Source organism: Talpa europaea (assembly GCF_964194135.1).
Source record: "Talpa europaea genome assembly, chromosome: 16".
Lineage (NCBI taxonomy): Eukaryota > Metazoa > Chordata > Mammalia > Eulipotyphla > Talpidae > Talpa > Talpa europaea.
In genome coordinates this window covers 13,738,629-13,765,429 of record NC_140084.1, presented here as the reverse complement: position 1 = coordinate 13,765,429, position 26,801 = coordinate 13,738,629, and the positions used below count along the sequence as shown (strand labels likewise).

At 40.1% G+C, this 26,801-nt stretch overlaps 1 protein-coding gene across 6 annotated transcripts in view; it reads right to left on the bottom strand.

The window, feature by feature from the left end:
* Positions 1-983: 983 nt before the first annotated feature.
* The window catches only part of CNTNAP4 (contactin associated protein family member 4), a gene marked incomplete at both ends in the record, with an annotated part of 238,429 nt that continues 212,611 nt past the window's right edge, over positions 984-26,801 (bottom strand). For 5 of the 6 annotated variants that reach the window (XM_084257952.1, XM_084257953.1, XM_084257956.1 and 2 more), the window contains 7 exons: positions 984-1,177; positions 4,768-4,839; positions 5,168-5,386; positions 16,453-16,540; positions 17,368-17,501; positions 19,196-19,420; positions 20,224-20,463. In XM_084257952.1, coding sequence (XP_084114078.1) covers positions 984-1,177; positions 4,768-4,839; positions 5,168-5,386; positions 16,453-16,540; positions 17,368-17,501; positions 19,196-19,420; positions 20,224-20,463 — 1,172 coding nt within the window. The remainder of the gene's footprint in view (positions 1,178-4,767; positions 4,840-5,167; positions 5,387-16,452; positions 16,541-17,367; positions 17,502-19,195; positions 19,421-20,223; positions 20,464-26,801) is intronic. The other variant, XM_084257957.1, reaches the window with a different exon arrangement.

Genomic DNA, 26,801 nt, shown 5'->3' with positions numbered 1-26,801 from the left:
AGATCAAAGAAAAGTTGGTGATAAACTTTAGGAAAACAGAAATATAAACCCATAAAGCAAAGTGACATAAGGTTTGGGGAAAACATACTCTGAAGTATATTTCATTCGAGATATTACTGTTGTAAATAAAAATAATTCCTTTGCAGTGCTGAGAATTGTATTTTTTACATCAACAAGTTCAGTTGCAAACATTTCACATTCTGTGGGAAATGGGCATTACTCAGGATCTTAACTACTGCCTCTACCAAACAGTGCTAGCAAATTTAGTAGAAAAGGTTTAAAAGACATCACATATTGACAAGCAATGTATCTGGAGTCTTGTTACACAGGAATTTGATCTTCAGAGCTGACGTGTGACACTCAAAACCGAACGTGTTCAAAATCATTAAGAGTCCAAGAGAAAAGGAGCAATACAAACCAACCAATGACAACAGAACATCTTTCGAGACTTGATCGATTGTATTGAATGTAGTACAGAGAAAGGCAAAGGCATTTATATACTTTGGGCCACTGAAGAGGCAAACATCAGCCAAACGGGGTCTCAGAAGCATCTCCAGGTCTATGAATAACACATGGGAAGACGAAAGCAAACACAGCATGTTCTCAAATGAACCAAGATCATCAGAGCCCGGTGTCGACTTTTACCTCTAACAAAACTTAGGTGTCACATGGTTGGGAGACCAGGGCTACTGCTTTTACATTTAAAAACCAAAGTCATCGGGGGCGAGCTAAATGTATGTATTTAAGATCATGTCAGAACAGTTGGAAATTAACAGCAAGACCTAATTCTTGTGCTATGGGATGGCTGCCAAGGGGGATGTGTCACTGGAGGAGTCTCCTGGAGCCATCTCGGCATCTCGAGATGGGACACAGCAAGGTGGTGGTGCTACAGACCCCCTGCTTGGGTCCCCAGTGTGAGAGCAGGGCAGCCCCCAGCTATTAAAGCAGACAGTTGTGACTATAAGTTAAGTCATAGCAGCCCATCAGAAGAAGTACTCTTTCTGATTTTCAGTGACTGTATTTTGAATATTAAGCTCACTTTTCAAAACAGCCTCAGCACTGTCTACATTCTCTGACCTTTTTGCCTCATTTCTCTTGTATAACCTTTTCTGCTGATAAATGCGAACGGCTATGGCAGTGATGCAAAGCAAGATAAAGATCGCAACAGCTATCAAACCTGGTGAGAGAAGAGAGAAGAAAATACAAAGTCAGATTCTTTTGGTCTGAATGGAAAAATGGTAATTGACTTCATTGTGTAATCAGTCATAATAGAATTATTTTCTACTTCAGTCAAGCATCTGCTATATAGAAAAGGGAAATATCTATACTTCAGGTTGTTTCTGCATCAAGTGGCCTCATAATAGGTTGTGCTTACTCCTGAATTCTACCCACCTTGTGGGTTCATCTCCCAGTATTCCTAAGGTACATTACATTGGCGTTTTTAGTCTTTCCTATTCAACACAGGCATTACTTACAATGTCTCTAAGATTAATAAACAGATAAGTTTAACTATTTGGAAATTATGGAGTAGTAGTAACACAGTAAAATAATGAAACATTTTTGTACTTATGTAAACATTCTAATGAAGCTGATTTTTAATAAACTGTCACACTGCTGAACAGCAGGCACAGGGGTGAAAGGGAAGCATCCACAAAGTGCATCTGGCATCCCCACGTATGAGGGCTTTCGCCAGGAAAACTGCTTGTATGAATGTGTCAATTGTGAGCTGAGTAGTTGGTTTTGGGCTCATGGCACACTGTTCTTATTTGAAAGATCAACTGACAGACAAACTATAGTTATTTTGACTCAGGTGTTTGGCTGACTATTTTTTCTAAAATGAATGAAGTCTGTCATTTCAAGAACAACTGCCTACCTATGTTGCCAATACAAAGATTTAAGCTTTCAAGTGCAAAACAGAACTTGGAAAACAATTGTCCTAAGACTTGGAACTTTGTCTGGTGAAATCAGGAGAGGCATTAAGTAATGCAGGTTTTTTTTTTTCCTTTTAGACAACATCAGTACAAGGAAATGACAAACTCATGCTGTTTGCAGTAACATGGATGGAGCTGGAAGGTATTATACTCAGTGAAATAAGCCAGAAGGAAAAAGATAAATATCAAATGGTTTCACTTATAGGTGAAACATAGGAAAGCCAAAAGGTCAAAAAAGACAAATCTTGCAAGTTGACCATAGATCTGAGGCAAACAACAAGGGTGGGGGAAGAAAAGGGGTCAAAAGAGGAGAAGGAGGAACACAAGGACTATGGTGAGGGTTCGTGGGTGCTATGATAGTGAGAGTGCTGTGGGGATTAGGCCTGAAGGGGGAGCAATGATGTAAGCTAATGTACCTTAAAAAAATAATTTTAATCAGACTATCCATTTGTTGTTATTTATTTTGCTTCTCGTCTTAGAAATAATCAGTTGAGTTGCTATAAATATTTCTATTGTCTGGGCCTCCAGTTTAAACAGATTCTCAACAATTTCAATGTGGAAAAGGGATGAAGTTTTTGGCAGAGCTAAGCTACCACTGCATTATAAAATAAACATCATTATATTGGCACAGAGAATCAATTCATGGATGGACTCTAGAACTAGTCTGCTCCATGGGTATGATTTATTGCCTTTAATTTAGAGAAGATGCTACATCAGGATTTGCTACATCAAAAACAAAAACAAACCCTGATTAACCTGTGATACAAAAAAAAAAAAAGGAAAAGATTCTAATGAAATATGACCAACTACCGAATTCTGACACTGGCATCCAAAGCTGTGTGTGGATGTGTTTTTATGTAGCTTCCTGTCTGTCTAATGCTGACCTTCCATGTCTGTGTAGACAGACCAGAAAATCTCTACGATATCTGGGTCACCAGTTTTAAATGCCTCATTAAATCAATTCTCCTGTCTTATACTATTTGCCATTAGTAGATGAAGAAAAGGGTCATCTAAAATGAAGAACACAGGAGGATTAGCCAGTTTGGAAGCTCCTATAGTGGATTAGTTATTGTTACATAGTGGGTGAAATTTAGGAGTAACTAGACAAGGGGCAAAGAGTTCTACCACAGAGCTACCCGATGGAGCAGCGTACTAGAGGACTGTATTCTGTGATTCCGGGGATACACTGCCGTGGCCCAGACAAGGCCTTCTGCGCTGAGATGGCTGACAGCTGCTCTGCTTCGGAAACTCAGTTCCTGCAACCATCAAACACAGACACATGGGCCCGCAGACCCTGAGCTGTAAACCTGCCAAGCCCCTTTCTCTGCTGGGTGCATTTGAACCACGTAAGAACTTCACAGGTGGTGACTTTTAACTTGTTTCTCTTCTTGAATAACACAGGGTGACTATTAACACCCCAGTCTTTAAATCTTGCCAATGATCATTGCCTGAAGTGACCACATTCTACACAATAGTTTGTCTAATTTTGGCTTCACTATTCTTTCGTTCTATATATCTATCTTGGTATTTAAAGTCACTTAGATGTACACTCACTCTTCCAATTCAGGGAAAGAGCACCATTATCAGATTGAAACAATTAGCTGGTCTATACTGGGAATCCTAGTTGAAAATGTTGGGTGTATTTTGGAAGCTAGAGCTTTAAATGACTTTACTGTGGAGAGCTGTTAATTGACTTCTTTTTTTTAAAGAGATTTATTTATTTATGCATACAAGAGCTGGGGTACAGGGCAGAGGTGTGTGTGGGGTGAGATGATTCACCAGAGACAGAGCTGGGAACAGAACAGACAGATTGACTGAAATACACTGCTGAGGGGAGCAGCAGGCGAGACAGGCGAGGTCTGCTGGGCCATGTGGATTATTTGCTTGTTAGGTGACTAAATGGTGAACCTATATTATGTACCTTTAATTTATACATCACTGAATTGATTAAAAAAAAGGAAAGGAACTAAAATAGTATTATCCTCATAAAGATATGACCAGTGCTATTCTCTGTCTAAATAAAATCTTTACTTAAAGGAAGCTGATGTCTAGATGAATAAGGGTATAAGAAGTAATCAATACTTTTGCAAGTCCATATCATCTGCAAAGTGTGGATAAAAGGTGAACCACTTAACATTTAAATAATCTGATTAATAACATTCTTAAGACCATTAATCAGGAAGAAAAAAGGTTTATTGGGGGGGATGGTTTTGAATAAATTATCTCAGAAAATATGCTGTTTCACTGCCAGGAAGATAGTCTTTAAATTTTTTTGTGTGTTAATTGTGCAATTTAAAATAACTATGAACCATTTTCAATCCATTAGTCTAATGTTTGATAAAAATGCAAATTATAGTGTGATAATTGTTGATGGGAATATCTAAACCATTGAAACATCCACTTTTAAAGCAACAAAGTATACACTTTTAATATTAATCTGTTTTTCATACTTTTTACATAAATTAGTCATGCAGAAGCAGTGGGATAGCCAAGAAGACAACAAAAATGGTACTTCCTCGGATATATTCAGAATTCCATTGGGACTGTAGATTTACAAGGTAAATAGTTTTGTTACACAGTTCAGCAACCATTCGTTGAGTGTGGTATTTCAGTGAAATTATGGATTTAGACTGAAAATCCCGACAGAAGCTGGTGAGTCAAGATGACACCCTAAGACAAACCACTAACGCACCAGACCATTCTCATTGACCTTGGAATTCAGTGCCTAACCCTTAGAGAAGGTGCAGATTCTTCAGAGTGTTTCTATAATGCTGAATTTTCACCTTTATTAGTAATGATGAATACCCCAGAATAACTCTTTCATGCTCTCTATTACCTCCAATTACTGCAGAATCACTTCTGATTGCATTAGCGAGGGGTTCTCTGTCATCTCTTGTTCCAGAATGATCTGCAGGTAGAGCACAAAAAAAGAGGGAGGGAGTGATATAGGCAAGGAAGAGGGGGAAAATTTGAAGTTCATGAACATTTTCCAGTCAGAACTGAATTATGGAAGTATGTGGGATCTCTCTAATTTTAAACTTGAACAATGTCAATGCAATGGCCCTCTTGCATAGGGAAGTGAGAATCTCAAAAGAAATGGGAAAGAGAACTGAATTCAAACAGAACCAATCTCCAGAACCATCTCAAGAAGACAGTGCAACAGGAACATTTGATTTCAGCAGCCAATAGACAAGCTGTGTCTGTGCCCGGGTCACAGAGGAGGAGCCAGAAGTTACCTGCAAAGGAGTGTGTCCTCTCCCTTGATGTGGCATCAGTGCCAGCCGGGACCACACAGCTGGACTCTGACACGTGTCCTGAGACAGTGATGGGGGCTGGGTGGCTGGGGTGCAGGGCAGCCTTCAAAGGCACCACGTGGCTGAACTGTACTGCAGAAAGACAACCCAGGAAGCCGTGTGCGCCCGCCAGTGCTGTCTCCTGGTCTACATCACTCTGCTCTGCAAAGCCAAAGAAATACCACATTGAGCAACAGTGCAGGTGCAGACGGGCAAGGGAATATGGATGACAGTGGAATACATTTAGTTTGATGCTGCAAGAGCAATGCCTATGCAGCTACGAAGTTTCCTTTTTGGTTTGTTTTCATTAAACGAGTCAGATCCCCTAAGTTTTTCCACGACTGTTGGTGAGACTCCCTGGGTGATTGGAGGCAAGTTCTAAGCATGCCTAATTAAATATGACATGGCAAACACTCTGGAAGTGATGAAAGCCTCCATAAGAATGAATGAAGTGAGGAACTAACATGGGCCCATGATATTTTAAATTTAAAATAGAGAGGAAGTATTTATGATGATAGAGCTTATAGCCAGCATTCCAGAGATGAAAGTGTTCCCTGATTTGCAAGTGCATTCAGATCCGCTTTGTAGATGTAGGCCATGAAAATAATGAACACTATTGGGAAAATCACATCTCTGGGGTTCCCTTATCAATTGTCCAACCAATTGTGCAAGTGGCTGAACGTTTTCTCATATGTTATGACTCCTTCCAAACATGCAGGGCCATGAAATTACCATGGAGAGGAAGATATGCCCCAAAATGTTTGAGGATGATCCATAATTTCTCATGTAGGGCAGCAAAACTTGCACACCTCCCCGTCTTTTCTCTGTTTCACTGTCAACCTGTCATCCAGTCAAAAATCTGTGTGCCTCCTGTACTCGGAAGCCCCTCCCTCCTATACTACAGGGAGTTTGGTGAATATGGGGCTGCCTTGGAACAGGCACTGACTTCAATGCCAGAATATTAATTCATACTTTCACAGTTAAGAAAATATTGTATGTCATGCATGGTGAGCATGAAATCAAAACAGGGGAGACTGTCAAGCTTGAAAGTTCAAATGTTGTGCCTCCCTAGTGGCCTAGGGGTTAAGTCTCAGTGCTATCACCTCTATGGCCTGAGTTTGATTCCCGGCCAGGGAGCTGATCCACATGGCGCAGCAGACCTCTCCTGTCTCACCTGCTGCTCCCCTCAGCAGTGTATTTCAGTCAATCTGCCTGTTCTGCTCCCCACTCTGTCTCTGGGGAATCCTCTCATAGCTCCCACCCCTCTGGCCTGTACCACAGTTCCTATATGCATAAATAAATAAATCTTTAAAAAAGTAAAGATTTATTTATTTATACATAGAAAAACTGGGGTGTAGGCTAGAGGTTCTAGGGGTGGAGGGGTGAGAGCATTCACCAGAGACAGAGTGGGGAGCAGAACAGGCAGACTGACTGAAATACACTGCTGGGGGGAGCAGTGGGAGAGACATGAGAGGTCTGCTGCACCATGTGGGTACCTCCCTGGCCGGCCAGGGATTGAACTCGTGCTACAGAGGTTGTGGATAGCTTCGCAGGGCTGTGCTTAACCCCTTGAACCACCAGGGAGGCCCTAAATAAATAAATCTGAAAAAAAAGAAAAGAAAGTTCAAACATTTTCAAGCTACACCATCCACCCACCCAATGGCTCATGACAGAGCAGGCCTGCTCCCCCCGGTACTGGACACATGGGCATTCTCCCCTGTCTTTATAAAATAATAATGTAATAGAAAGAGCATATTTATTGTTTATTTTGTGCTGGGTGCTGCTCTAAGGGTTTTGCATGTTTGTGTCTAAACCTCACGTAGATGGAGGCGGAGGCCCAGACGTCAGTGGTTGCCTATGGCTGTGCAGTCACTGGCTGATGTACTGGACTCCAGGCCGCTGGATCCCAAATCACAGCTTCTTTTGTTTGTGAAACACTTTCTGAGTGACACGTTCTTTCTTTTGCTCAGCTTGGGCCTTCTGCAGTGCCTTTTTTTTTTGGCTTAGAGAATTATTCTTGAAATAACTTTGGGCAACTCGCCTCTGATTGATTCTTGTTATATCCAGGTTTTTAAAATCACTTCCTTATTTACTTCATTTTCATTCACATTTTATTTCTCATAATAAAAATGCCGATTAAATGCTTAGTATCCTGGGTATCTTCTCTATAAAAAGAAATCTGAAAACTAGAGATTACTTCACTTTCCTACTGGGGTAGAGGGATACTATTCAGACCCAGGCAGTCTAATCTGGAGGCTGGGTCCTCGCCCCCCAGGTTATCCTGCCTCAAGGCACAGGGGGCACAAGGAGCATCGTAGCTGCCCCCTGAGCAGATGGGAGGCCCTCCCACCCCGCAGGTGCCTGAACCAAAGCCCAAACCCAGACCCCGTGCCACCACAGAGCAGCGATCTCTCATTTGAGTGGAGATGCATTCAAACACATATTTTTAGAAAAAAACATGCTTGCTTTGGAGGGCTGTTTAACGAGAAATCAAAAGGAAATGTATTTCAATGGTAACACAATCGGGACAACATTTCTCAACATTTCTTCCACACGGTTAAAATTTTGAATAAAATCTCTGTAAATCTTTAACCAATGTTTACCTTTTAAATAATAATCATTAAGAAAAAAACCAAGATATAGCAATAGATAAGATCCAATTCTCTGGTGCAAGTCTGACATGAGGCAACTTTTAAAAACCCTTTACCTTCACAATGAAAATATTTTACCCATTATAAATAATTGTATGAAAACTTTAAAGTCTTAAACTTAAAATGGAAAGCTAGTCAATTAGTATTTACTATTTTAAGAGCAAAAGAGACAAGAAACAATTTCCTTGCTGAAACAGGAACAAATGAAAAGTTGAAGAGTGGTAATGCTGTGAAGACATAAATCAGAACATGTGTGGGAGCACATCTGGGACAGAAGTATAGCTCGACAGATTAGGTGATTTGGGGTGAGGGGCTGGGTCTATTCTGAGGATGAGTCTTTTTCATCGCCTTGTTCTCTTAGTCTATGGATACTACTTCAATAGCAGCTCCTGGCTCAATTACTTCTAAATTTGTAAGATTCCCTATGATTTAGAAATTTTTGTCTGATGGTCCTTAGGTATGGGTTTTCTCTCATCTGCTGAGAACATCATGAGCCCTTTTAATCTGCAGACACAAGCTAAATAGCTTGGAAAATTTCATATATTATGCATGCAACTATTATTTCACCTTCATCCTTTTGATTCAACTGGATTGCCAATTATTTATATTGGGTCTCCTCTGCCTACCTCTAACCTACTTGATTTCTCTTCCCAATTTCTTTCTTTTAGGACTTATTTTTGTGTGAGTCAAGTGCATCATTCATTTCACCTTCCAGGTGATGAATTCAAATATCAGCAAAGATTACTCTTTTATGATGAATTTTTTTAGTCTGGGAAAAAAATGATACTTTTTAGTTCCTCGAGGTCTGTTTGTTCCCTTGCTAGTATTTCCTTCAAGTATTCTACCATGTTTCATTCAGGACTGTGTCTGTCTCCTTGAGGAGTTTTATTTTGACAGGGAATGCTTCTGCCTGCTGTTGTTTATCTCATCTCACCCCATAGCTAGCTAAGTCTCATTCATTGACTTCCTTGGAGGGAAGCCAAAGAAGGCAGACAGTGTCAACATTGTGTCTGCAAAGTTGTAGGATGAAACACTAAGGACACTTTCCACCCTATCCAACTCAGACAGAGAAGACTTGTCACAAGTTTCAGGTCACCCTCAGCAGCATTCAGAAAATCCTCACATTTCAGATCATCTCCTCCTTGGCAAAGAGGAAAGCAGGCACACTGAAGTCTCGTTGCTGACCTTTGCCCATGGTGTTCAAGAATCTCTTCTCCATGTGAAGAGGGGGAGCCATGCAACTCAGTCTGGAGGGCTGTGCCCCATTCAGGAGCTCCTGCTGAGCCTCTTCTAGCTGACTCCCAGGCTCTCTTCCAATCAGAAGGCATGAGGCCCTCAACAGCATTCTTACCGGTGACCTTCAGGCACCCTCTGGCCTGCTGGGCTGGACCAACTCCTTATTACAGGAGAATCGATGGGTTGGAATTTAGAATTAGGAGGGAAGGGGAATGGCAGGCACTTCACAGCCATTTTCCCAGAACTGAGTCAAAACAAAATTTGTGGCTGTGTTTAGCTGCCCATAAGCAAAGTTGATCTTGGAATGTGGCATCAGCTTTTGGCATTGGTGGTCATGCTGACAAGGCCAGTGAACACAAACACACACCCTTCCTATTATCTGACCCCTGCTAATATCATGCAAGGGCTAGAACAGAGAGGGAAGAGGGACTAAAGACAAGCGACCCTTGCTTATCTAAATCCCAACAAAATGTCATCATTGGGATATTTCTGGTGGTAAAAGTTGTTAACTGACTCAGATTATGCGATGACCTTGCCTATTTAAAAACAACCTCAAAAATGAAAAAATGATGTAAAAAGTATATAAAATAAAGAAATGGAAAAAAAATAAAATTCACAAATGGAGAGATTAAAAAAAAAACAAAGATTTAACCACCAAAAAAAGCAAATATATCTTCTAAAAAAAAAACACAATAAAAACAGCCTCAATTGTAACTTTCAACAAAGGGAATCATTTCTGTTGTTGTAGATCTTTTAATAAAAGATCTACAAGAAAAATTAAGTACCAAGGAGATGAAACTTCCAGGATGCGCCATTCTGTTACTGAGGGAGCAGATTCTTTCTGGAAAGAACATGAAGTGAATGAAAGAACACTGATGAGGAGTGTGCTTTGGGAAATTTCTAATGACTCATAACCAGGAAACAGAACAAAAATCCCCAGAGAACAAACTGAAGTAAACTGGCCATACTTATGGAAAAGGGCCCCCTTAACAAAGGATCTCAGCATCTTTAAGAATGCAAAGATAAAGAAATCTTGCCTGAAAATGGTGCCCTGAATCCAGGAGGAGCAGGGCTAGGAACCAGGGAGCATGTTCACCATTATATGCAATTACAAGGATTTCACAACAACAAAAAAGAGAAAGGGAGGAAAATGGCAAAGCAAAAAACAAATACTACGTGGCTAAAGGAGCAGCTTTTCATGAAAGGATCAGTCAATAGAACCTACTGCTTCGAGATAGGAACTTGCAGACCTGATTCATATAAAAGGCACCTGTAGTGAGGTATCTCCAGGTAACCTGCGCTTTTCTTCTGCTTTCTGCATTACCTGTCTCATCGAAGTGTCATGTAGCAAGACATTTACAAAAGCAGTGTCCAGAAGTAATCGAATTAAACTTTCTTATGCACCCTCTTGGCTTTAAAGCAGCTTTACATAAACTATTCCTGAGATTGCTCTTCTGAGGAGATGGAGTAGACATCCTCTTTCCTCCGACCACACACTTTATTTACATCTGGCCGAAATCTCCACTGCAGAAATCTGAGTTACTTCCTGGCTCTGCAGCCTCAGAAGAGATAAATAAATGATCCCTCTGGGTCACTGCCTCTAAATACACCCGAACTACCGCCTGGCAGGAGCAACAGCCAACTCCAGGTGTTTAGAAAACTCTTCTAACATAAAGAGGAAAGAAAAATACCATCCACGAACAGAACTCAGAGCTTAATCTTAACATGAGATTTGCACATAAAAAGCAAATGCCATGTAGCCTCTTAGTGATGAAGAATCACAAACCAAGACTGATGAAGTCTGGTCCTTCCCATAGCCAACATGATGCACTGACGTATTTTTGCTGTCACTGTTCTTGCTCAGTAAGTAAATGAAAAATGATATTAAAAATGTACAAAATAAAAATAAACAGGGCCCCCCTGATGGCACAGCAGGTTGAGCGCTGTGCTGTGAAGCTGTCCGCAGCCTCTGCAGCATGGGTTTGATTCCCAGCCTGCCAGGGAGATACCCACATGGCACAGCAGACCTCTCCTGTCTCGCCCGACACTCCCCTCAGCAGTGATTGTGGTCCATCTGCCTGTTCTGTTCCCCGCTCTGTCTCTGGTGAATCCTCTCACCTTCCTGTGCCTCTGGCCTGTACCCCAGTTCTTGTATAAATAAATAAATCTTTAGGGGGAAAACAAACAAATAAATAAATAAATAAATAAATAAATAAATAAATAAATAAATAAATAAATATGGTCATACCTAGTCATTACAAACGTCACCCAGTCTTTGTACAGTGACTTTCCATTCCTTTTACATGGGATTAAATGATAGCATTATTCAAACTGTGGCCACATTTTCCCAAGAGAAGTTCTATGCAATTTCCAGATTATGTAATGACCATAACTGAGTTTTTTTTTTTCACATGGCGGAACTGCAGCCCCATAGAAACTTAATGAACTAGCAAAACAACTTACCCCCTGCACATTTCTTTTGATTAATTATGATATACAGGCAACTCATTTTATACAATTTTCAAGTGGGCATTTCCTCTTAAGGGAGCAGGCAGAGGAATCATTCACTTTGGGGTCGGTACTTGCATATTCTGTGAACAGGAGACTCAAGGAAAGGACATCCAACAGTCTGCCTCCTCAAAGGAAGACCAGAGAAAGGGATTGCTTCCTCTCTGTCCTTCAGTACTCATGTCCGCAAGTGAGGATGGACTACAGGAACACTTGTTGACACTGATCTTCACCAACGAGCATGACTATCAGATATCAAGCAAGGAGAGTAATTCCAGGGTAACAATATCAAACTCTACTGTCCTGACACATGGAAACCATCCCCATTCTCTTATACTTACCAGACAACACTGGCAGGATCCAGAGTTCACTGCTTTTATTCTGACCAGGCCTGTATATCGTCACTAGGGTGGCTGCCCAGCTCCTCTTAGCAGTGGCTCTGTCCTCTCCCTACCCCAAATGTTCTAAATCCACACCCCTGATCCCTTCCTGCCTCTCCCCTCAGTGCCTGCTCCTTAATAAATTCACTCATATGATAATATGAGCCCAGCCGTGGCTTTATTTTTTACTTATTTCTGATGCAGGCATATTTCAAGGCATGTAAGCCATTTAAGAAATAAACAATGGCTTTGTATTTTAAATTTTAGAAATGATTCTAGTTTTGCCATTGTTTGAAGGTTTCTAGATTTGACAGCTGATAAATATATAATTAGGTCTTTGCTTTAACTTTGGTGTTTTTTGAAGTGAGGCAGTTTTATTCACTATATTGGACTGCCAGGTGAAAGTGACAAGAATGACATCACTACCAAAGGCCCCACTTGGAACACACACCTGTGATCATATGTGCTCAGACAAAATGCCAGTGTCCATCTTATCATATGCTCTCTATATTAAATATATATAAATATATATTAACAATATAGATTTAATTAACATATCAATTTAATACATTAAATCAGGTCACATGTTTCAGCATTGAGTATTCTTTGGGTTTGGGACACACCACTTCTGATCTACACTCATGTATCATGATCAGAAGTTTCGAGGTGTGGCCAGTTCAAGTGACATAGTTTATTCCCTGAAGACCACTGAAGCCTCCAGGAATGACATCACTCTCAGCACTGAAGACAGTCTACAGCATTTCAGCTCTTAAAATACTCAACAATCAATCTGATGACTTCAAAAATGATGTTAGATTTCTTATTTTTCTCCCTCTAACCTGCACCTCTCTTTTAAAACTTGCTTTACAAATAACCATAACCTTAAGAGTCATTTAGTGATGTATTTTTGAAATTACAGTGCCTTTGGTTATCCGGGTCACTGTCTCACCTCTGGGCATTGAAGCAAGTTTTACATAAAGGGTTCTTGACACATTAGAAACTGTTCTGAAAGCTCATCAGAGGAGATTGAGCAGATGTCCCTTCCATGCTGACCACAGACTTTATTTGCCTCTGGCCTAGATCTCTGCTGCAATAATTTGATGTGCTTCCTGGCTCTGTGGTCTCAGAAGAGACAAATGATCACTACCCATCATTACTTCTAATGGGCAGGAGCTACCACTCACAAGTGAAAACAATCATCCAACTTCTCCTTAAATAAATCATAGAATTAGTCTACATGAAAGCATATATACACGTGGAAACTACATAAAGGTATCCAGACACAGAATTCAGAGCTTACTTTTACAGTGAATTATGACCATGAAAAACAAATTTAATGTAATCTCTTGATTACAGGAGGATCTGAACTGAGTTGCATCTCAAAAACTTTGACCTTCCCACCATGTCACTAGTATGTTATTATTGCCAAGGTCATGGAGTCCTAGAATAATTTAGCTGTAACAGGGGGTTGGAGATGGACTCCGTGTCATCATCGTTCACTGTGACATTGTTTCTCAGAATCTTCCCTCCTTTCTCAGTATCTGCTAGTGATGTTTATGAATGGTGACAGTAATCGAAAATTATCCCAAGGTTCTTCCTAAGTTTCAGAAGTGAGCAAAAGAAAAAGTCAAGAGAGAAAAAGCCTTTCCTTTATTTCTGGGTTTCCATCTGAAATGGCGGTGTGTTGGCCTATCCGCAAGTCTTTGATCAAATGGAGGCAAATGACAGTCCCAAAATAATTAGTGGTCAATGTTTATATTCTTCATTCTTACAAGAAATATTCAAAAACTACAAAATGATACAGTCATTTTAATACAGCATAACTTGGAAGGTAATTTGGAACTATCTTATCTAAAGCGTCACAGGGTACATACACTGTACTCAATTAGGTGCACCTGAAAATTTTTCATAATGATTATCTCCATGTCCTTTAGCCATGAGCTCTGTGAGGCTGGACACAGTGTCTCCCTTGCTGAGTGGCATTCCCTGTGCACACAGCAGCCATCAGAAAGTACAGGCTCCACCAAGCAGTGAGCCAAATGGGTTAACAAAAATGAAAAGGACATTTAATTAGCTCAGGGGCCATGTGAACGTGCCTTCAGATGTCTACTTATTGGGAGAGTAACTGACCAACGGCCCTAGCTACTAGACTCAAATCCACTGTCACTCCTGGTGCCATGTTCCCGTGGGCTACTTCCAGCCAATGGCTGAAGGCAGCAGGGACTGTAAGACAGGCTCATTCTGGAAGAACATGGGGCTCCTCTGGTGGCTGCTTCTGACTCTAGGTTCCCCAAGGCCTGTTCAGCACTTCCTAGAAGCACAGAGGCCTAGGATACTCCTATGTAGCTTTTCCTCCTTGTCACCTTCATTTGGTGGCAGAGGCCCATGGCCATTTGATGGCTGGGCCAGTCTTGGCTCGCTCCCTCCCAATTTTCTCTTTCACAAGTGTTGCCTTAATAAAATCCTAAAAAAAATAATAAAATAAGTGTTGCCTTAATAAAATCCTAAAATCTTAATAAAGTCCTCACATGGCTAGTTTTGTCGGTCATTGCTTCTTAGAGGATCTGGACTAACATAATAAGAAACTTCAAGCTGTTCTCTGAAAAATTCATAGCTCCATTTTACCATCATTTCACTACAAATTAGTATGCCTTATTAAAATATAATCATATACTACATAACATTTTTATTGTAAATTTACATACCACACAAAATTTGACCATAAATTTCTAGTCTCCTTTGAATCACAAATGACTTCCATTAGTCCTTAGTCAAGATCCACACCTTAGGCACATGGGAAATAAATTCCTACTTATACTTTTAGGAGAATCAGTTGATTCAGACTATAAAGTTCATTGCTGAATTTGGACATGGAGCTTATTTTTCAGCATGAGTGACATGCATTTTAATAATATGCTATTCTTATAAAAACACCAACATCTTTAATTCCATACTAATCTCCCCTATTCACTTACAAAAAGGGAAACCCATTTATATAATGAATGTCATTATTCTACTGTTTGATTAATGCAATCTTCTTCAGAGAATGCAGATCAGCTTCCCAATTGTTTTACAATATATTTAACATTTTTACTCACAAAAAAAATATTTTTTCAGTCATGCTGCCATCAGATTTGAAGATGTTATTTCGTAAAAAATATCATTGTATCAATTTAATGCATAATAGTTTTCTATCTTGTATGATACATTTTTATGTAAAGCCTCTTTTCAGACCCTGTCAGCTTGAGGAACTCTGGAGATCAGGATTTGTTTTATTTATTAGATACTGTTATTACTATAGATGAATTTATATAATTTATACCATGAAATGCGGAGTTTTTTAGTTAAGCTTCTAAATATCTAGGTAGTACTCTGTACATATCAGTTCTGCCTGCTCTAGCATGCGGGAAGAATCCTGTGGTTCAGGATATTTGCCCTGTTTGTTCGGAAAATAAGAGCACACAATTTTGGTGCTCATTACAGTCCTAGAAAGTCTATAAATATTTATAATCCTAACTATTAACCTTCTCAAGGGCCAATATTTTGATCATTCACCCATGGGTTTAATCAAACATTCTCAAGATTCTGAGATTATGTACAGAGAATGCAAGGAATGATTAATCAAGGTACAAATAACTGAAAAGGTCAAGAAATAAAAGATTCCATTTACAATCCTGGACACAATATTCCAGGTTGGCTTCATATATCAAACTAGGAATGAAAATCTGACTATAGGTAGTCTTCACTCCCAGCAAATAAGGTGGGGTATCAATACTCTTGATAATTTACTTGTAACTAAAAAGAAAATTCCTTTTGAAATTACTGTCCCCTTTGCAATTCCGTGCTTGTTGGGCAGTATGAAGAAATGTACACTTATTCTGGTGTTAAAATGGGAAGAATATTTCTACTTCAGGGCTGTTATCAGAAGTGGACAGAAATAAGATAAGGCATTTAGATCAGGTTCTAGCAAGAGTGACTGGTGACCTCACAAGGCAAACCAGACCCAGCTATATCCTAAGCACATTCCCATGGAAAACTGTTGCTTTCTCCCTCCTTTTCTTTTAGACCTAATCCTAGTTGTATCATTAGAGGAACATCTGCATATACTTGGCAGCTATTTGACACACAGCGTGTTATTTCTATCTCTGTTATTTGATATTTTCAAAGTCAGACAACAATGTCATGTTTCTTTATGTGGGACTCAGGCAGGGCAGAGACCAGTGTCAGCTCTGTCCCAGGAAGATGTTGTTTATCCCACACCAAGTCCCTACTCACAGTTACACATACTTCTGAGAACAGACAATTTCCACTTTGACTACCACTCATTTCACAGTTAAAATAAGGCAAGAGGTTTCTTGTGACACGATACGTATATATGTGTGTGTGTGTGTGTGTGCGTATTTGTGTGTTCACATCACCATTAGGAGAAACCCCCTCCCACCCTTTTACTTACCTAAGATCCTGCCCAGAACGAGAGACTTGACTGCACTGAACTCTGTACCTGATGACAGGTGAACTTGTCTCCTTGTATTCTCGTCAATCTATGAGATTGTTACACAAAGGACAAACATCCACGTGGGTGCCATTTTGTAGGAGGAGCCAAGGAAGACAAAAGGAGGTCACAAAACAGGCAACTGTTAGTATGGCTCCAAAGATTAAGAAAAACACAGTTCAAAGAGTTAGCTACCTATGCAGGTGAATATAACTTTCTAACCTATTTCTGTATGGTGCTTGGATACCATTGCACCCCTCTCTGGACCCTCTAATATCAATTTATTGTTCTGCCCAGTAAAAGAAATCCAAAATTGGTAAAGCCAGTCAAAAAAGATATGAGTTATTTTCACCTTGGCACTTTTACGCAGCTGGGTATTTTTATTCAAGTCTCAGCTGAGAGCTTTTGCCCTATGTAGAAGACTGAAATATTAGTGCTTTTCTTCAAAAGCTGATACAGTGAATAATTCCACTTTCTGTGCTGTGACTCACATCAGTTTAAAAAAAATTATTCTGATAGTGCAATCATTAATATCTGTGCTAGAATTATGGCTGCATTTAGACCCGTCTGAAGTAAACTGGTCCCACTGGGGCAGCAATGCCCTACCAGTATGGAACACTGGCCCTTGGGATACCAGACAGTGCTTTCCTCCTGAGGAAAGCAAAACAAATGAAAAAAGTCTGACATTTTAAGTACCAAATATTTAATAATATCTTAGAGAGATTCTTGTCACTTCAAAATCCCTGCCCACATCTGATGGTCTAAGATCTGTGCAAGACAGGTCCTAAAAGGATGTCTCTGTTGATTCCCTTCATTATCAGATTTCTGCTCTAGGTCCTTCATGTCACCCTGCTCCTGTAGGATTTCCTCTGTTACCTCGACAAAGACCATGCTTTCTTCTCTGTTAATCTGTATGTGGTGAAGCTGCCCATCAGCCATGTTCTTAAAGTCAAAGTTAATGACATCTGGCTCTTGATGTCTATTTAGCTTGTATCTGATCTGCAAACTTCCTAAAATAGGAGGGGAAAGTTATATTTTAGTTAAAGTTGCTCTTCAAGAACTACTTATAAAAACTCAGAATTCATTTTTGTTATTTATAAAATTTCTGAGGAAAAAATTCACAATAGTTCATTTGCATACATCCTCTCATCGTAATTCCTAGAAGCCGGTGGCTACGTGTAGCTGCACTACTTTCAAAATCAAGACCAAGTATGTTGCTAACAAGCAGTGTCTTCCCATGAGTCTTTAGTTTTTCCCTAAAAGTCAAACATGCAATTAAGCATATGCAAATCACTGCATTAACTTCTAACTTAAAAAAAAAAAAAAGACTCTATATTATGTGAAACTACTGTGGAGGACTGTAGCAGTTTCTATAATCTCATTTTTTACAAAATATATCTACCACTCCTGAAATGCAATTGATTAAAGAAGTTTTCATAAGCAAATGTAGTTTTACTAAAGATTAGAAATACCTTCTGATGGTGCTGGTCACAGATTTTGGAATGAAATCAGGGTGAAATAAATGGTTTTAAGTCAAACCGATAATTACAATTAATACAACTCAATTGTTTGCAAAGATGTCAGTTAATTTACTTTATGGGACATCTTCTCATTTAACAAAGAAAATGTCCTAATAGCCTCCCCGGTGGCGCAGCAGTTGAGCGCTGGGTTGCGAAGCAGCCCGCAGCTTCTGCAGCGCCAGTTCGATCCCTGGCAACCGGGTGAGGGTCCCACATGGTGTGCACAGATCTCTCCTGCTACCCACTGCTCCCCTCAGCAGTGTGCTTTGTCAGTCTGGCTGCTCTGCTCTCCGCTCTGACTCTGGTGAACTATCTCACCCTCCTGCGCTTCTGCCTGTACCCAGTGCTTGTATAAATAAATAAATAAATCTTTAAAAAAAAAAAAGAAAGAAAGAAAGAACATGTCCTAATAGTATGAAAGCTCCATGCTCAAAACATAAAGTGAGAGTCAATATAATTACTGAACAATATTCATTTTATTTTGGTGTCCACAGGCCTTGGGACCATTATTGTTTTAGTTAAAATGACCTGTTCAAGTGTTTATAAATGGGTTTACTTTCCTCATCCTGAGAATGTGTTTAGAATTTGTTATCATTACTCTAGATACAGGGGAGAGCAAAACAGGAGTCAGTGGTTCTCTCAGACCTGTCCTAACGTGCATGCCAAGACCCTGAAATCCACATACCAGCATTTCCCATCACTATTTTATTGCCTGGAATTAGAACCAAGAGCTTATTTTGTGGGCATTTTCTTATACATAATACTAGTTTGCTAATATTTCCTCAAAACTTCCTACTTTGAATTGAAGGGGATATTTTTATGTACAAATAGGCATTCTATCTCAAAAAAGAACCATATCACTGAGAGTGATATTCATGGGGAAGACTGAGCAGCTTCTAGGAAGGAGGAAATAGAAATATTGTTCACAAATAAATTAAAAATTTACATTGATATGTAAGATTATCAACATTATAAAGAGATCAAAGCACCTTGCTTATTTTAGATAACCATTTTCAATTTAGATTGAACTTATATAGAATAGTGCTGAAAAAATACAACGAATATAAAAAACAGGCATGCCATTTTGCCCATTGGTAGTTGAAGAAGTAAGAAAATGAAAACAATTCATATTATTACTGATCTAATGCTCTAATTCAATTTTGTCTCATTTAAAAAGCACTCACCATTTTTGGCAATGATCACGGAAAGGTATTCTTTGTAAAAGGAGCTCATATAGATCAGTAGGCTTGGTGCTCGTGTTGTTCGGAAACTAAATTTGATCATTTCTCTGCTCATCTTCATATCACCATGAAATGACGCAGCGTGGGAGCTGGAGTTTTTACTTAAGGAATAATTTTCTTGAAAATTGTAAGTCACGGATGAGCCAGATCCAAAATATGCAGAAATCTCTGAAATGACATAGAAATTTTTGTTACCAAATTTAAGTACATGGGTCTTGTTTCAGTTATATTGCTACTTTTGTAATTAAAAAGAATGAATTGTATAGTTAAAACAAATAGCCCTGAACTTGAATTAAATAACACAGTAAATTAATAGCACTTTCACGATGATCCTTGAAATGGCTTTATGTCAGAATTATATATAATTAATTCACCAGTTAACCTTATCATTGAAAGTTTAATGCTTTCCTGTCTGGTTTCAGACATAAACTAGGACTCTTGGCTTTCACCTCCTTTACCATCCATTTTCTTGTTTGAATTTTCACTCCCATTTATGCTTTTGTAGATAGAACACACTAGTCTTAGTTCAATAGTTAGGAAGGAAGATACTTTAAGGGTTCTTTTATCTTCTAGAATCAACAGGCAGGAGTTTTCTTTTATACCTAAACACATCTTCTTTTTATTGTGCACTACATAAAGTAAATCAAGTCTAGCACTCATAGGCGAGAGGGCAGCAGTGATCATCCTTGTTACTACCCAGCCTCTTTAAAATCATTTTACAAAAACATCTGACACACAAGCACACAACCAAACGTGTGTGTAAAAATGAAGAGAGAGTATGAGGGGTGATTACTTTTGGATCCATGAGCCCAAGGGCCAGTGGTTGACTGTGAGTTGGAGAAGACGCTTACCTCAAATGAGTAATGCAGACACACGAAAATCTGAAATGGAAATATTTTTGTGGCCAGTGGGCATCCTGGAAAGGAGTGTCAGATACCTTCCTCGGGAGAGCTTCCCTGCAGCCTACTTACCATCAGAGCAGAATGGCCCAGCATAGGCAGAGAAGGTGCAGTCACAAGAGAAGCCGCTGGGCTTTTCTCTGCATTGGCCCCCATTTCGACACAGCTTTCCGTAGCTGCTGCAGTGCCCTCTGCACCCTGGCTCCACGCCAGGGGTGACCCTGGCTCGTCCCTCCAGGTCCAGGGCCATTCCGTTCAACTGCAGCGCGCGAATACAGCCCAGGAAGCCCCTCTGCCGGGTGGCCGTTCCACCTAAAAGGGAAATACTGCAAATGGAAATACGTTCCTGGGTGTTTTATTCAGGATTTAAAGACCAAGCAAGACTGAGGCCTCACAGAGAATTGTCAAAAATTTGATGAGCAAACGGGACTTCGGAAACATACTTTGTGACAAAATATTAAAAGACTTCCAGAAGGCAGAACAATGCTTCTGCTCTTTCCAAAAGTTGTACTACATACTTGTTTTCTATAAATGATTCATTAAACTTTAACTTAAGGATTTTTTTCTCCCATTAGTTTCTCGATTTCAAAGAATAAAATAAAGGCTCTATCTTCTCTCCTTCAAAATAACCATGATATGCATTGATATTCTTATGTAGCAACTATTCTGGGAGCGATTTTAAATTAGCATACACTTGTGGGTAAGTATGTTTTGTCCTTCTTATCAACACCTGGCCCTGACAGTTCAAATTTCATGAGGATCAAGAAGGAATCTTTGAGTCTTTCTGCCTTGACTCTCTTGATATGGCCTCTAGGGTGTTCTTTCACCAAAAATATGGTCACTGAGCACCAGGTTATTCACTTTTGTATGGCATGTTTCCAAGGGAATTTTTTAAGTGTTGGTCTGTTGTTCACTGCATTATGCTTGGAAAGAGTCTCAAAAAATTGGGATGAAAAGACAACAGTTTACCAGGAGTTGAACAACACATAATATTATGCATTTATCAAGTCCCCCTGAAAGAGGTTTAGGATGTTTGGGTAGACTCAGCCCCCATGATGCTAAGGCAGAGGTTCTCAGACTTAAAAACTATGAGTGCCAGATGCAAGGCTCCCTAAAAATACAGACTCAGGTGTCTGTGCCAAGAAACAGTAATTCTGTGGGTCAGAAATGTGGCCATGACTCTAAGTGGTCAGCAAGCATCCAGGATGTGGCATTCACACAGAGGCCGTTTCACTGCCAAACAGAAAGTAATTATCCTCACAGGTGGACCTTCATTAAACAAGATGTGGTACATATACACCATGGAATATTACTCAGCAATCAAAAAAGATAAACACATGCAATTTGCAGCAACATGGATGGAGCTAGAAGGGATCATGCTCAGCGAAATAAGCCAGAAAGAAAAAGAAAAATACCAGATGTTCTCACTCATAGCAGGAATTTAGAAAATATAAATAAAGGATCTAGGGCCAGGAAAAAGACTAATTATAATAAAGTAAAAATCAAAATCAACAAGCAACTATAAACCAGAGACATACTAGCGGGGAGGTGAGGGAAGAGGGAGTAGGATCAAATAAGGGGAAGTGGGAATTGTACGGGGAATATAACCAAGATGAAAATGCATATATTGTGCAAAAATGAAAAATGATGTAAAAAATATACAAAATTAAAATAATAATAATAACAAAGATACTGTTCAGAATACCCTCAGAGTTCAGGATGCAAAGTGGGGCAATAGGAGTCGAAGGCACAGTGTCCCATTCTACTGAGAGGGAGCAGATGGTCACTGTGCCTCTAAAAAGGGGCTTTGGGGGCCTCCCCGGTGGCGCATCAGGTAGAGCACTGCGCTGTGTAGCTGTCCGCAGCCTCTGCAGCATGAGTTCAATCCCCGGCCGGCCAGGGAGGAAACCCACATAGTGTGGCAGACCTCCCCTGCCTAGCCTGCTGCTCCCCTCAGCAGTGTCTTCGGTCCATATGCCTGTTCTGCTCCCCACTCTCTCTGGTGAATTCTCTCATCCTCCTGCGCCTCTGACCTATACCCCAGTTATTGTATAAATAAATCAATCTTTAAAAATAAAAAGGGGGCTGGGGCCTCCTGGTGGCGCAGGCAGTTGAGTGCAGCGCTGTGAAGCTGTCCACAGCCTCTGCAGTGCTGGTTCAATCCCGCGGGCCTCAGAGCAACCCAGATGGCGAGCAGACCTCTCCTGTCTTGCCCACTGCTCCCCTCAGCAGTGTATTTCATCAGTCTGCCTGTTCTGTTCCCCACTCTGTCTCTGATGAATCCTCCTACCTCCCGTGCATCTGGCCTGTACCCCAGCTCTTGTATAAATAAAAAATACATTTTTAAAACAAATTGATTTTAAAAAAGGGGTGGCTTTGGGGCTTCGTGTTTGAATAGATGATGCTGTCTCGCCAGCCTGGCCTTCTCCCCACTCCGCATACGCTTTCTCCCTAAGACACATGCACTCCTCTCCCACCCAGTTTAGCTTGCTCCTCATCTAGCCTTAAGGATGTAAAATCTCCTAACGCGCAAAGATCAAACAGGGTTTCCTGCATGTATTTCAGAACCAAAAACTAGCCACAAAGAGCCTAAATAGATTTCTTTCTCACCATCCACCAGATGTTACATTTTACCAGTTCCCTTTGTACATCACTGGGGTCCCTCCAGCTGATAAGGGCTGCTCCAATCTCAGTGTCCCCAGGACATGGAAGAATGCCTGGCACACGAAAGCCATGCAATAACTATTTGTAATAACTAATTAGCAATTCAAATCAACCAATCATTAATACTCAATTAATCTATCATTAATAATTAATGCACCCATTCATTAAATTGGATTACACTTTAGAAGTAGCAAAGGGGGGTGACTCAAGAGTTAAAGGAATCTGTCTCATAGGCATGGCTGTGTCCCTAAGACTGAGAATGTGGATAAAATCCAATGAGTATTTCTAAATAAATTAATTATATACTTTTTTGATGATGAATACCATAAAGAAGCAACTAGAAGAATTCCTGAGAATTTTGGACTCCTGCAGTGAACACTATTGAGAATTCAGGTTCACAGATACATGACTAGTCAAATGGCTGTATTTAAATTTCTATATTCAAATTGCTTCAGTCTACAGAATCTGTGCTTCTTTGATGAATAATACAACATTCAGGATGCGGGTCAGAGTTTCTATTTATAAATCCAGAGGTAGCTGGAGCCAGACATACATAGCCCAGTTCTTCGGGGCACGGCAGGATAGGCAGTGATTTCATCCCCCAGTTTCAAAACAGGCGACAATCTTGTTCATTTCTCCTACAGTTACTTGTCCTCCAGTCACTCTCTCTCCCTCCTTTATCCTCACGACTCTATTCTCCTTCCAATCAAAGTTACTTCTCTCCTTAGATTTAACTTCCCTATCATCTTGCTTTCTTAACTCGACTCAGTAGGACTGTCTAAGGCTCAGAGTTAAGTTTGACCAAGAGTCTTCTGGCATCTTTGCTGGAGATTCCTTTGCTGCTATGGTAGCCTGCAACCTTGGCTCAGGAACACTCTGGAGAGGGCCAGAGGCTGCACAGTCTGGATTCAAGGTGTATTCCTGGCGCATTTCATTACTTCATGTGAGAGTACTTTAAATCAAGGTGTATAGTTTATGGTACACAGTGAAGCTAAATCACGGTTGGTTATGCATTTGTCACTGAAACGTCCTCAGTCTCTCTGATTTAGGGCTTTATCTCAGTCTGCCAGTGACATAACAATAACTAAATAACTTGGAATCCAACAACCGGATACAATCCATTTTCATCGGTTCTGACTTGTTTATTCTTGTTTTCTTTTGTTTTGAATGATAAACTGGAGGCATAGAGAAGTTCAGGGGCTAACCCATGGGCACAGCTGAGGAAATAGTACAACACATTTAGCTGGAGGCAGAGAGGTGGGACTGGAACCTGCAGTTGGCCATTTATTATAAGGAAGTCTCTTTCTTTTCCACAGCAAAATAGGCTCAAAGACGACTTCCTTGTGCTCCTACCTCTCTGCTCATTTTTGGTTTGAAGGGCATTTCAGTTCTGCAAGCTTTATTTTGCAGCTACTTGGCTGGGCACTGTAGATACTGAGACCCTGGAGATACAGAGATATATGCAAGCGATCTTGCTTTCAAAGGATTCACAGTCTAGCAACAGATTTAGACAGGGAAATGTGATTACCACCTGATGTTCACAGTAGAAATAGAATCCAAGAGGAGAAGTCAAAAGAGGGGAATGTTAACAGGAAAAAACATCCATACTCAAAATACTTTCTTACATCATATTTGCAATAATGAGAAGGAAATCAACTTTGTAAATAGAACTTAATTCTGTACTTTCAAAGAGTTAATGTTTACTTAATGAAATAGTTATTTCAATCATCAAAAATGCATAATGCCTACATAATCATTTTTGTCATACATGTACTGAAAATTTTTACATTACCAGTAAGTTTCAAGTTAATAACTTTTTATTTTAAGATGTAATTATTCTGGAAAACATGGTAAATGTAAATAGGATTGGGCTTAAAAGCTTAATTAAAGATTCCAATGCCTTTTCGGGGTTAGAGTAGGTCCAATTAAAATGAGCTGCAGCTTGATTAATTGATTCTGGATGTTTCTGCTGAGCTATTATGTTTGGAGCTGTCTTCCAATTAATTTTCTATCAATTTATCTGCCATACTTTATCAGATATAATGAATTCTGGAACTTCACAAACACTGAGTATCTTGTGAAACGGATGCCTAACCTTTCTGTGTGAATGAATGTTAAGTGAATCTGCAGGCTTACGTAAGCGTGTTGAAATATCGCACCTAAATAACAGTGCCAGGTGCCGAGACGAGGCTGAGTCCAATCCCTTCATCACACTCATCACTCTTAGGAAGTAAGGATAAGTGACAGATGCATGCCACTCTCATAGGGTACTAGCTGGCTCTTTCCTCTGCCAATTTTCCACTACTTTATGGCAGGAAGACCTTTAATTTTTCAAATGACAAATTATTTATGTGCTGTCTTTGAATATTACTGAGGAGTAATTGGAAACAACTGCATAATTCACCCAGAGCCTGAGAGAAAGGAAGGAGTCAAGATTTCCACACTTCTCTTTAGAATTCAAGTATGGGGGCTTGTCTGTCAGAGGTTGGGGCTCTCCCCGACTGTGGTACCATGGCTAAGAAAAGCAGCTAAAGTCCTGACCACAGATCAGGAAAGTGACAGGGTACACCAACTGGGCCTGGGGTCAAGCTAAGGAGTTGAAAGAGGCTTTCTGTGTGTCCTGCATTGGACCTTCAGGCCTGTCCTGCCCACCATCTTGGGGCAAGACAGTCTTGCAGACATGGTGGCATTAATTATGTAAAGGTCTATGAGATGGGGCATCCAGCTGTAATGTTGCATGGAGTGCTCCTCATTGGGCAAAGTTCTGGGAGGGCTGGAATGAGGGGGCTGTTCTCCCTCAGGTCTAAAGACCATTATGGCTGAAGAGGCAGCCAGTATAAGCAACAGTGTCATGGGGAGAACAGTCAATCACTTTTCCCTGAGCCAGAGCCAGTGGTGAGAACATATCCTGGTGGCAAGAACATCAGGGAAAATGGGTCTGTTTTGACTTCTTGCTACCTGTGAAAGTCATAGCTGCTCTGTGGTTTGTCCATACTGAGGCCTCATTTAAAGAAATGAACTTGGTGGTATTAGTCGTATTCTCCAGTCTCAAGATTTCCCATGTGAATTCTCAGTTCAGTCAACAGTCATGAAGATTTGCTCAGTGGATATAGATAGGCCACCAGGAGCCTCCTAGGCTAATCATGAAAAAGACAGTTCACAGGAGGAGAATGACATTGTGGAAATAAATAATAAAGAGAAATTTGACTTGTTTTACACTGTGCTTTAGAGCTGGGGGAATATGTTTACTAATACAAAAGGAAATGAAATTGAAATAAAAATTATTCAACATTCTATTCTTGTAATTACATTTTAACCTATCAAAAACAAACTGAAAGTTTAAAAAAAATCTAGACTGCATTATAATTAAGAACTGCTGTTCATCAAAAGACACCATGAGCAATGTGAAAATGCAATCCTCAGAGACAGAGAGGACATAGTTGTGACTGATTTATCAGAAAAGGACTCATCCAGATTACATGAAAATCCTTATAATCTTTTTTTCTTTTTTTTTTTTTTAAGAGGACAGGCCTCTAGAAAATGGGCAAGAGATATGAACAGCCACTTCACAAAAGAGGCTGCCCAGATGGTCAGTTGAGATTTGGCCATGCTTAACACACCCTTACGCCATGACCCAGAAATTCCTCTCCCAGGTTTCCGCCCAACACAAATACAAGCATATGTTCACCAGAAGGTGAAACAGCACAAGAAAGGACTTGCAATGTCCTCCTTGGGAATGACAGAAATGCCCATCCACAGGAAATACATCTCTCTGCACGGGTACTGTCAGTTTCCCAAGATGCCCAGGGAATACCAATGCGCAACTAAGAATGTGCACCACAGCCTCAGGAATTCAACAGGCTCCAGTCAACACCAGTCTCTGTGTATGGCATCAAGAAATTGTTTGCTCTAGATACTCAGAAAATATGTGTACCTTTGATGCGACTCAAATGCAATGCAAATGACTTTTGAGTCGATGTCAGCAG